The 13,390-nt window shown below is 40.9% G+C and overlaps 1 protein-coding gene across 1 annotated transcript; it reads left to right on the forward strand.

The window, feature by feature from the left end:
- The first annotated feature begins 10,034 nt into the window (after nucleotides 1–10,034).
- Nucleotides 10,035–12,420, forward strand: LOC102703687 (probable WRKY transcription factor 26). Its single transcript, XM_040524209.1, has 5 exons — nucleotides 10,035–10,468; nucleotides 10,564–10,731; nucleotides 10,841–11,319; nucleotides 11,412–11,588; nucleotides 11,683–12,420. The coding sequence occupies exons 1-5, from the start codon at nucleotides 10,151–10,153 to the stop codon at nucleotides 12,038–12,040; spliced, it is 1,500 nt and encodes a 499-aa protein (XP_040380143.1). The 5' UTR covers nucleotides 10,035–10,150; the 3' UTR covers nucleotides 12,041–12,420.
- Nucleotides 12,421–13,390: the final 970 nt, after the last annotated feature.

The following is a 13,390-nucleotide window of genomic DNA, read 5'->3' on the forward strand; positions in this document are numbered from 1 at the left end:
TAAAGTCGATCGTACATTATCCGTGAGTCGACAAACGCATACCCCTATCCCTATACATGTACAAGCTCATATCAAATCACAAGGAAATTAAAGAGGCTGTGAGATAGACGTCGATATATATAGCGAGCAATTTTACAAAAGATATTAGAAAATACCAAACTTTTATACTAAAATTTTAGTACTCGTACCTACCTAAACATATTATGAAATCGATGCTGCGGCTTTGCACGCGTTGCAGATACGTACAAACTCCTGCGTGAGCAGTCAGCTAGCTTCCCATGGAGTCGCAAGTTGCGTCGCATGCATGTCTCACGGCCAAATTGATCCATCCAACGACCGCGACCGAAGCTTCCCTCCGCGCGCTCACTGTCGTCCCAGCTCGCAGCTGGATGGATTTAATTAATTAGGGGATGAAAACAACTCGGAAACACGGTAAAACCCTGGGTTTTATTATCATGTCGTTTTCACCTTTCCTTTCGAAATCGAAATCGAAAACTAGAGATGCGAAACCAGAATTAGATATTATTATATTTAGATACGAAATGGAATGTGAATCAAAACGTGTACCATCATGAGTCTGATCAAGGGGTGCTAGTGATAACCACTCTATTAATTAAAGATTTTTATCCGGGCTACTCCCTCGCCCGAAAATGCATTTAATTTAGATGGGTAATTTTATCCCTGAATTTGGATATGCTCATAGCATTACGAAGTCATTAGAAAATACCAAACGGTATATTTGCAAATGAAGAATAGACTGTAAATAAAAGTTTTATATATGTGTTCTTATTCTTAGCCATCTAAACGAAAAGTCTGAAAAATAAATTATGATGAAAAATCCTAAATTAGCTCTAAATTTAAGATTAAAAAAACTAAATTTTTAACTTATAATTATAAGCAGAAGCGTAAAGACGAGAGCTATAAAATCAAATCGCATTGTCAATAACTATATTTTAAGATGAAGAGAGTAGCAAAACACGTAGAGCAGATGCAATTAAGCATGGGGATCCAATTAATCCAATGGCGTTGCTACTTGTTGCATGCTGCTAATGCTATAATAATAGTAGTTGCTAAAAGGCACATGTTATTATGAAATGGAAGTGAAATTCAGATACAGTGGGCGGCTCTAGCCGGCAGCGGCCGTGGGATCGCTCCCTCCTAATTAATCCAACCAGATAAGACAGATGACAGGTGGCTCGAACTGCCATTACTGCTCATTGCCGTGCAAACATACTGCACCTCCATCTAATTAAATATCCTTTTGGCTTTTATGTATCCATCTGTCCCTGGATTAGCCAATCCAAATGGTCCCAGTGGGCTATCCTATGTTTCCTGCAGGAAATTTAATACTATCTTCGTCCTATAATAATTTTATCTTTTAATTTTTTATACAATATTTTGACTCTTCGTTTTAGTTGAATTTTTTTGCGATTAATAGTTTTATTGTTACTAGATGATAAAATATGAATAATACTTTATGCGTGACTAATTTTTTATTTTTTTTACAATTTTTTTAAATAAGACAAATAGTTAGACGTTAGACACAAAAAAAAAAGTTATTATGGTAGTAAGGCAGTAATGTCATTACTAGGCTAGGATGTAGGCTAGCTAATCACAATTAAGCACACGTCATTTTCAATATCAAAATTGACCTCTCAATTACTGCGCAAATTAATTTGATAACCTGTCACACCCTCTGTTTACAGATACTCCTGCATATGTAGGCATATGTTTGTTACATCCAATCAAATTTGAACATCCTATATCTCTAATATATAAAGAAATTAAGATTTGATATAAAGAGGGTGTGCATGCGTGCGTACGTCTATTCGATGAGTGCGTGTACGTGCATATATATAAGTGCTTTTGTACCATATTTTACAAAAGAACACAAAAATACTTCCATAAAGTTATATTTTCAACGTAGTAAGTATAGTTACTATGTTTGCTCCAGATGCCAGGCTTCCACCGTTTCCCTTTTTTGAAAAAAAAATAAAATACTTTATTTATAAATAAAAAATAATTTATACAAAAAACTGTATACATATGTTCATAGCGATTAAAAACAAATATTGTATCATAAACAACAATGAAAACACAAAATTAACTCTAAAATTAAACTATAAAATTTTATTTTTGACTTATAAGTAGATACAAAAGCGAAAGGATGGATCTATTACAAAGGATATATGAATATACGATGCATAGATAATTTGATTGATAATGTAGTTGTATACAAAATAAAAACGTCTCCATAAAAACAAAAGTTAAGAATTGTATAACAAATCCAATCATTCTTTAAAACTATTATGTAAAATATAATTATGCGCATAGACATAAATTGTTTATTAAATCTAATTCAACCAGTTTTGCATGGAATAAAAACAGTGAGACACATGTGCAGATTTTTTTTCTTAATGAAATGCAGGTACGTAGTAGTGTTGTAAAATATCTGCAATATGGAAGTTCTATAGAATTAAATATAAATATATGTTTTTTATGCCCAATAGAGCAGGAAAGATATATGGATAAATCTAATTCAACCAGTTTTGCATGGAATAAAAACAGTGAGACACATGTGCAGATTTTTTTTCTTAATGAAATGCAGGTACGTAGTAGTATTGTAAAATATTTGCAATATGGAAGTTTTATAGAATTAAATATAAATATATGTTTTTTTATGCCCAATAGAGCAGGAAAGATATATGGATAAATCTAATTTAACCAGTTTTGCATGGAATAAAAACAGCGTGAAACATGTTCAGTTTTTTTTCTTAATGAAGAAATGCAAGTACAGTAGTATTGTAAAATATCTGCAATATGGAAGTTTTTATAGAATTGAATATAAGTGTATGACTAGCAAAGTACTCATGCTTTGTAATGGTACATCAAATGTTTCATAAAGTATTTGAGAGGGTAAACTTGTATTCTAAAGATGAAATAATATATTAATAACATGTAGAAACACTATTTTTTAACACTAAAGGGTATAGAGTAGTTGATAAAAGAAAACAAGATAGATGGTGGGGTGACAGATTCACTACCATCATCATTGCTTTCTTTTAAATAATATAGATATTTGGATAAATAAAATTTGAAAAGTTTGGCTCTGATGCTATCAAAACAACATGCAGGAGTACGTGTGTGACATTGTATCTGGCATAGTAGCTTGATGACATTGTATATTTGCAGGAGTGTGTGGATGAGGACGACGATCACATGGGCGGCTATGATCGAAGAGATTCTTTTCACGTGTCTTTTGTTAATTTGGAAGTTTTGTTTCCGTGTCATCTCTGCATCCATGCATGCATGTTAAATACACAGTAACTTTAGCTAGAAACAAGAATCAATAACATTTAAAATAGGTATTAGCCTAGAATATTCCTCCCCAGCAGAATGGGAATACTTCTCACCCATACTAAAATAACTTTGTTTATGAACGGACAAACATAATTAAGGTTATTGCTCATCACAATTGTCAGTAGCTAGATTGGAGCTACACGAACATGTGTACCTTATTCAAGTAAGATTATGAATTATTAATTTAATTGATGTAAGTTGTTATCGCACAGTATTCTGTTTTGGAACACGATGATTCCAATAAGGTATTAAACATGATACCTTACCAGTATCAAGTATGATATTGCACCAGTATCGAATAATACTAAGACGTGCTCAGTAGGTATCAACTGATACCAAGGTGGTAACAGTTGATACCTGATTGGTAAAGGCTGATGTCAAGATAGTATCGACAATACACGTCAGTATTACGATGATACTCCGGATGCTTTAGAATGGTATCACGCTCGGATGAAATGATACTACGTAGGTACTAGATATGGTACTAGCTGATATTCATCAGTCCCAATAGCTCTTATCTATATTATGTTGATATCAGTCTATACTATGTGACATTAGGCATGAAGTATATCTAAACATGTCTACAATAGTGACCCATCATATTTAGATGATACGTGCTCCTCTGCAGTTGCCATCGGAGCCGTCTCATATGTAAATGCAGGGACGGAAGACTGTCCCCAAGCATTTTTGTTTAATTAAATGGATCAGTTTTGGGGAAAATGTTCCACTAAAGGCACCCCCTACCATATTCCTTGTAGAAAACTTAGGGCTGTATTCTAGGTACATAGTCAAAAATTCAAATACCTCCTCCAAATACACACGTTATGTTTTTTTAGACGAGCGATGCTGCATTAAGTTAATAACTCAGGGCATTCATATTTCCTGGTGACAGTCTGACAGACATTATTTGCTATATCTTCAGAGTTCCATGTCATCTGAATTAGCGACGATATAATCTCCTAGATGCATGGTCGATTAACATGTGACACTCCTCTTGGGTGCACTTTGGATTCTTGCAATCGAATCATTTTTACACAAAATTAAACATTAATTTTTCCTTTTTAGATTTTTGCCAAGCTATGTCCGTATAAGTAAGTAATTCTGTAATACTGAATTCCTGCTTTTTATTAATGTTTTCTTTGATTTAAAAGTCAAACAAATTTGTAAAGTTTCATCAACAATTAGTCCAATTACAAATATATATTTGTGTACAGAACTTATACCGATAATTCCATATTTCAAAGTATTTTTGAAAATTGTTGGTTTTATATATATTAAATATATATTACGGGAAATTGATATTGGTCTTGAAAACTTTTTCTCCAACTAGACTATATAAAAATCATTTCTAGAACAGAACAATAATAAAAAATCTATGGAGGTGGTGACAACCTAATTGATGATCATGATCAATGGTTAGACGGTTGGGATGTCGATCACTGTCAGACATTCAGACTTTGTTTTTCCTATAATATAATAATAGTTTATAGTTAGCTGCCTGTTAGTAGTAACTTGTTAAGTCGTTAATCAGTCATGTACGATCCACCAAAAGATGAAATAAAAATAATAATAGCCCTCCAGATCACTCGACCAAATTCGTCGGTCGCCCGCAAACCGACGAAAATTTATTAAGCTCTAGAAAACTGATAGAATGAAGAAACGATATACACATCACGCGCGCTTAGGGCTTCTTTCGGATCGCAGAAATTTTATAGAAATTTTAGAGAAACAGTTCAATTTCTCCAAAATTTCTATAAAATTCCTCCAAACTGAGGAGGGCTTTAGAAAAAAAATACTTAAGGAAATACCCGATAGATATACACGAATATGGTTTGGTATTTCAGCACACGTCCATATTCCATTGCGTATTGCTCGATTTGGTATTGGAATATCCTTTTTAACATAAAATAATTTAACTTATATAAATAACAGATCTTAAATTTGCTTTATCAAGTTGAACAAGTGTGCTTTGGTGTCAACAAGTAATACTGTAGAGTGTTGCTGCATGAATTCTCTCCGTTTCATACTATACGTCATTTTAGAGCATCTCCAATAGCTCATCTATTCCATCCTCTATCATAAAAATAGATGATAAAGACTACAAATTAAGCTCCAGCAGAACGACCATCATATCATCTATTTTTAGATGTTATTCATATTAGGAGAGAGAATGTTCATACTTAGATGATCTCTCTTCGTCCTCCAAAGAGATATAGAGGATGTCATGTATAGATGGTCTGGTGGAGTACAAATAGATATGAAGAATAAAACTGTTTCAGATGATCATCCAAATGAAGATATGAATGACCAAATTTAGATGAGCTGTTGGGATGCTCAAAGCTATGTCTAGATTTATTTATTAATTAATGTATATTATTTATATATATCTAAATTCGTTACCATACATATGAATCTAAGTAATGTCACAAAGTATTATATTATAAAATGGATGCAGTACTACCTATCAACTTTATGACTATTTTAGGATTAAGGGGTTGTTTAGATGGGGCCAAACTTTTTAGCCCCATGTCACATCGGATGTTTGGACACTAATTTGAAGTATTAAACATAGACTAATAAAAAAACTAATTTCATAAATGAGTGGTAATCCGCGAGACAAATTTTTTAAGTCTAATTAATCCATAATTAGAGCATGTTTACTGTAGCATCACATAGGCAAATCATGGATTAATTAGACTTAATAGATTCATATCGCGAATTAGTCCAAGATTATGGATGGGTTTTATTAATAGTTTACGTTTACTATTTATAATAAGCGTCCAAACATTCGATGGGACAAAGGACTAAAAATAAGTCCCTTGTCCCAAACACCACCTAAACAATATTAGAGTCTAAAGTGTGGGCGAGCATGAATCATAGCTGGTTTCTTGTACCTCCTTGCACCCTGCCCCTACAAATCTACAATACTAGCATCATGCTCAACTCCTAATCCACCTTGATCTTCCTTGCTTGGAGTGTGTCTTAATCTCATGCTTCACGAGTCATGATGGGTCCTTTCATCCTATATGGGAGTGTGTCACAATGGTTTAGGCTCATCTACTACCATATTGGTCTCATATCAACTCACAACTGCATGGATTCAGCAAACTAATTTTATAGCACGGTCAAGAAGATATCATATGTTACTTCCACGACACATAAAGATACCATGATACATGATAATCAATGATACCAATTGTTGTCATAATAGTTAATACGTTAATCCGCAGTGATTCCTGAAGGTATTAATTAATCGAAACTTCCATGACACATGATAGTTACCATGATATCCGATACCTTTATATGATACTTGAAGGTATCATACAAAATGTCCATGCTACCTAAGGGTATCATAATAGGAGATACATATATGATACATGTTACATTTATAATATCTAAAGGTATCATCAAATACATCCTTGAAGGTATAATCACTACCGGTACTCATTTTCTCATTCATCATCCCTGTAGGTATGGAATTGTGCACATGGCTAGTATTTACGGGTGTCTGGAGAATATGGGAGGACAGTGCTAGTAGTAGCAAAAGTTCAGACCACTTCTCTTATCACCACTGGTGTGGAGATTGTGATTCATGCTTGGTGTGGGGAACATTGTCTAGGACGTTAGCAAAGAGAAGGATGCATGGTGTTATACTACTTGCATGAGGGGACTCACTTGAGGGTTTGATGGAGCATCTTGGAGAAGGAAAGAAGAAAGAGGATATGGGGATTGAGTCACCGTGCTACCTTTATAGAGGATGGTGAACTAGACATTAGAGAAGGGGTGGAGAAGAAATTGGAAAGGAGCCATATGGAGCAATGACATTGGCCATCGTGGGAGAGACAAACAAATTGTCAAAGAAGGGAAAAGTCTACAGTGATGAAATTGATCTAGGGGTCCAACAGGGATGATATGACCACTATCACATAATAGGCTTTCAATGCCAGTTGGAACACCCTATTAGTACCAGTATGCAACCAACACTGAGGGGCTCTCATTAACGCTAGTTCATGCAACTAATGCTTAGAGGTAAGAATTGCAGAAACCAAATCACAAGTCCAATGAAAATGAGTCACAAAATAATCACATAATCAAACATTAACAGTTCACAACATTCATCATCTATCCAAACAAACATCAAAGTCAAGAGATGAAAGCAAGGGATAGTTCTATTCCCGTTGCTTGCTAAGGAAGTGTATGCTAGAGGAGAAGAGGTTGTAAACCTATGGCCACCACCATAGTCGCTCACAAGAGGTTATGGTCCAACACTACTCACCATGGAGCTATTGAAGCATGCCTTGCGTCCATCTCAAGACTAGCAAGGGATGCACTGCTACCAACGGTTGCCTATGCGCGGGGATGTTGGGGGGGGGTCATTATATCTAGAGGGATGTAAGGCGGCGAGCTTGGAAGCACCCAAATTTGGTGGTTCTCAACCTTCTAGGTTGCCCTCGACCTCCAAGCCACTTGATATGGCCATCATATAGTTCGTGCTGACATCGGATACTACCTACACCAGCATCCCCACCCACCATCACGTCATGCCGTTGGACATCACTAGAAGAGGGGGAGGGGGAGGGACCACCATAGAGAAGAAGGAGGGCCATCACTCGTCGACCGAGGAGCGGGCCGCACAATCCCACTTGACACTTGTCTGATAACTTGGCTTGAAACAGTCGACTTAGCTTGGTCTTTACTGCCAGGTCAAGAAAAGCCAAATGTTGATAATGGTATTACCCATGTCAATATAAAAAATGGCACTTGTCACATCAGTGACAATTCATGTAAAAAACCTACACTGATGTGAGGTCATGAGGCCCTGTTTAGTTGTAAAAATAAAAAATTTTGGATGTCACGTCGGACATTTAACCAGATGTCGAAAGAGGTTTTTGGGCACAAATGGAAAACGAACTTCATAGCTCGCCTAGAAACCTCAAGGCAAATCTTTTGAGCCTAATTAATCTGTCATTAGCATATGTGGGTTACCGTAGCATTTATGATTAACCATGGTCTAGTTAGGCTTAAAAGATTCGTCTTACGATTTCTTCCCTAACTGTGCAATTAGTTTTTCTATTCATGTATGTTTAATGCTCCATTTAGGTGTCCAAAGAATCAATATTATGTTTTTGCTTTTTGGGAACTAAATGGGGCCTTAGTGTTGTTTTTAACTACTTGGGTATGTATCTTGTTCATAGGATAGGAACCGCTGAATTAGTATCGAGTTTTAGCTAACCAGTACTAAGAGCATTCCCAACTGACCATCCAAATTTAATCATTCATATTGTCATTTAGATGACCATTAAAAATAGATTCTTTATTCATATCAATTATCCCTTCAACTGATCGAATATCCATATTACATCATTTATATATTTTATTAATATTTTATAACCACCTCCCTTATGTTGTATTGATATCTCCTCTTATGAATGGATGTTGAGATATGGAGGGAGAGGAGAACATCTATATTTGGAGTTTTCTCTTTCCAATATGGATAATGCTCTATTTTTGAATGATATGATAGATGACATGCTGGAATTTTTTTTCCTCATGTTATCTATTTTCAGGATGGATGATATGATAGGTGATTTGGTGCCTTTGCTCTAATAGAACAAAATATATGAGATATTTCCTTCACATTTCGTGACATCTATGGATGGTGTTGTAGAAGTACAGTACTACATTTATCTTTAAATATAGAGGGTTATATGGATGAATCTGGATAAGTATTTCTCAAGATTTAACAAAGATAGAATCATTTACATTCTAAGCCAGAGAAAATATCTAATTCTCGTCCAAAAGAATGGGACATAGGTAACCATTCTGTTAATGTAAATGTTAAGGGTCTTTTAAATCATATAAATGAAGAAACAGAGGTATAGAAAATAGATAGGATTTTGATAAGAATATAAGCGTAAAACAGAGGATTACAAAACATAGGAAAAACATAGGAATGTCCGTTTGATTGGACCACGAAAAAAACATAGGAATTTGATGAGAGATAAAAATCATAGGATTTTTTCCATGAGGTTCTACCTCTTGTTAAATTTGCTCTAAAATTTGTATGGGAAGAGACATTTCATAGGATTTCATAGGGTTCATTCCTTTTATTTAAATGACTTTGTAGGAAAAATTACTATAGAAATAAAATACTCTAAAATTTTTATGAATATTCTTTAAATCAAAGGCCTAAATAATAGTAGCTTTCATTAAAAAAAAAGTAAGCGAAAAGCATATTTTTGTTTTTGTCCCCCAATCCGCAAGATCACAAATCCCTCCCCAACGCCAGCCCCAACCCCAAGCCAAAGATGCGAGAAAGCCGTGGGAACACGCCGCGCTGCGCTTCTCTCCACCCCACCGTCTCCTTCCCCGAAACCCACACGTCGTCTCCTCCTCCCCTCCCCTCCTCTCCTCTCCTCCCTTCCCCGGCCGCCTCGTCTGACCGGTCAAACCGCACGAGCGTTTGACCCCCCCGCCCCCCTCCCCTTTCGCGGAACCACCCCGAAACCACCACGTTCACATTTAGCCTCCCCCTACCCACTGACGCCCCGGCCCCACCATTCCCCTACCCCACACGTCGGCCACACGCGCCTCGTTGGCGCGCCACCGGACGGAGAGAGCAGCCGCTACTTAAAGCCGCCGCGACTGCGCCCAGCAGCCACTCCCCGCCCGTCTCCTCCGCCGCCGTCTCGTCTCGTCTCGTCGGTTCACTCGCCCACTCTCTCCTGATCTCCTCGACTCTGTCTACTGTCTTCCTCTCGCTTCGCTGAGTGAGCTGCGGCGGGTGGCCATGGCGTCGTCGACGGGGGGCTTGAACCACGGGTTCACGTTCACGCCGCCCTCCTTCATCACGTCGTTCACGGAGCTGCTGTCCGGTGGCGCCGGGGACATGCTCGCCGCCGGCGAGGAGAGGTCGCCGAGGGGGTTCTCCCGCGGCGGGGCTGCGGGGAGGGTGGGGGGTGCCGGGGTGCCCAAGTTCAAGTCCGCGCAGCCGCCCAGCCTGCCGCTCTCGCCGCCGCCGTTGTCGCCGTCGTCCTACTTCGCCATCCCGCCGGGGCTCAGCCCCACCGAACTGCTCGACTCCCCTGTCCTCCTCAGCTCATCTAACGTGCGTTCACGTGCCTCGTCATCTTCTATACCTCTGTGTAGTGCGATATTGCTCTGTGATTGGTGCTGATGTGATCCATGGCGTGCGTGCTTCAGATCTTGGCGTCGCCGACCACCGGTGCGATCCCGGCGGCTCACAGGTACGACTGGAAGGCCAGCGCCGATCTCATCGCTTCTCAGCAAGATGACAGCCGTGACGACTTCTCCTTCCACACCAACTCCGACGCCATGGCTGCGCAGACGACCTCTTTCCCTTCCTTCAAGGTACTTACTACACACACAAACCGCATCATCGTCTAGCTCGAGCCGAGCTGAGCTGAGCTGCGTTAGCTACAGTCGAGCTCACCAGCGTACGTGCATGGCGCTTGTGCAGGAGCAGGAGCCGCAGGTAGTAGAGGCGAGCAAGAACAGCACCGTCTCGAGCAACAAGAGCGGCTCCGGCGGCGGTAATGGCGGGAACAACAAGCTGGAGGACGGGTACAACTGGAGGAAGTACGGGCAGAAGCAGGTGAAGGGGAGCGAGAACCCGCGGAGCTACTACAAGTGCACCTACAACAGCTGCTCCATGAAGAAGAAGGTGGAGCGCTCGCTCGCCGACGGCCGCATCACGCAGATCGTCTACAAGGGCGCGCACAACCACCCCAAGCCGCTCTCCACCCGCCGCAACGGCTCCTCCGGCTGCGCCGCCGCCGCCGCCTGCGCCGAGGCCGACCTCCCGGCGCCCGGCGCCGGGCCGGACCAGTACTCCGCCGCCACGCCCGAGAACTCGTCCGTCACGTTCGGCGACGACGACGCCGAGAACGGGTCGCACTCCCACCGCAGCGACGGCGACGAGCCCGAAGCCAAGCGCTGGTAAGCCGTCGGCCACCGATGCATAGCCCGAAGCGTAAAATCTTTTCACGCGCGTGTTCTTGGTCTCATGGATGTCGTGCGTGGTTTTTCAGGAAGGAGGATGCGGACAACGAGGGCAGCTCCGGCGGCATCGGCGGCGGCAACGGCGGCAAGCCGGTGCGCGAGCCGAGGCTGGTCGTGCAGACGCTGAGCGACATCGACATCCTCGACGACGGCTTCCGGTGGAGGAAGTACGGCCAGAAGGTCGTCAAGGGCAACCCCAACCCAAGGTAAACTCATCTGACAATATCATCGCCGATTTGATCAATCACCTGTTCTTGCGTGTCAAAAATCTAAATCTTTCTGATCGAATCGAATATGCAGGAGCTACTACAAGTGCACGACGGTGGGCTGCCCGGTGCGGAAGCACGTGGAGCGGGCGTCGCACGACACGCGCGCCGTGATCACCACCTACGAGGGCAAGCACAACCACGACGTGCCCGTCGGCCGCGGCGGAGGCCGCGCCCCGGCGGCGTCTCTGCCGCCGGCCCCCGCGTCGGCGTCTTCCTTCCCGGCGGCGATCCGTCCGTCTGCCGTCGCCGCCCAGCAGGGGCCCTACACCCTCGAGATGCTCCCCAACCCGGCCGCCGGCGGCGCGTACGGCGGCTACGGCGCCGCCGCGTTCCAGCGGACCAAGGACGAGCCGCGGGACGACCTGTTCGTCGAGTCGCTCCTCTGCTGAGCTGTATAGTACACCACACATGCCGTATTTCCCGCTCACCGTACGTGTACGTATACCGTACGTACACGCGTCCATGCCCTGCCCTGCCCAACACGGCAAATACGATGGGTATGGTATACCTTGTTGCATACGCATATACATACTCGTACACTCGGTAGTATACTACTATACTACATACAGCAGCAGTAGGTAGCTAAGCTTAGGTGTAGGGAGAGTGAAGTGAGATCCCATTTGTTGATTCGTTTGCAGGCCACTTCCACGTGGGGCCCACCGGAAGAACAGTACACACACGCATGCCACACGGCGAGTAGAGTACACGTAGCTCTGTGCCCTTTGATGCTCACAAAGTCAATAAGACTGATGAATTTTTCATTTCTTAATTCTACTCCCTTGTGAATTAATTAATTTATACACTATACGCTACTACTCCTACTACTCCAGTATATCCATGATATATTTATTTGTATGTATGTGAAAAAAGTATGCATTTTCTGGGACGTCAACATGTGGCTATCATTTATGTGACGTGACGCTGCATTTTTTGTTGTATCGATGGAGTAGTTGAGTAGCAGCTGCTTCGACTAGTGCCTTATCGCGTCCTCCAAGTTGACGTGCTCGCTGTGAGCATCTTCGTCTTGCGTTTCTCACCCACAATTAATTAATTAATTAATTAGTTACACTCGTACAGTTAATTGGTTATTCTGGAGAGGATTGAGAGCGACGGGTGCTAATGGTGACGAGGAGTAATCTGAGAGGGTTCGTACAGTTTAGTTGGCTAATTGCACAGCCAAACTAATGCGTAAATCGATCCCCTGATGGGTGAGTGGGTGACCAAGTGGCAGGGGTAGTGGGGACACGCACGCACGCGATAAACATTAGCCATGAGTTCGCAATACGAAATTGCGACGTAACAGCGACGATTGATTAGGCCGGCCACAACCCTAACTTGCCGACCTAGAGAGCTTGCAATTAAAACAAACGATTGTTTGTCCTAAGAGAGAGAATATGAGGTGTTTAGATGGACTGATTGTCACATCGGATATTTGAACATTTATTATAAATATTAAACATAGATTATTAATAAAACCCGTATATAATTTTGGACTAATTCACGAGACGAATCAATTGAGCCTAATTAATTCATAATTAGATGCTACATTAAACATGCGTTAATTGTGGATTAATTAGGCTCAATAGATTCGTCTCTTGAATTACCTCTCATTTATACAATTAATTTTATAAGTAGTCTATGTTTAATAGTTCAAATTCATCCAATACGATAGGGAAAGTTTAGTGCTAGGAACCAAACACCACATATGTCCACCTATGTCTATGCGTTTGCATATAGCC

This window comes from Oryza brachyantha, chromosome 5, assembly GCF_000231095.2.
Source record: "Oryza brachyantha chromosome 5, ObraRS2, whole genome shotgun sequence".
In the NCBI taxonomy this organism is placed as follows: Eukaryota; Viridiplantae; Streptophyta; class Magnoliopsida; order Poales; family Poaceae; genus Oryza; species Oryza brachyantha.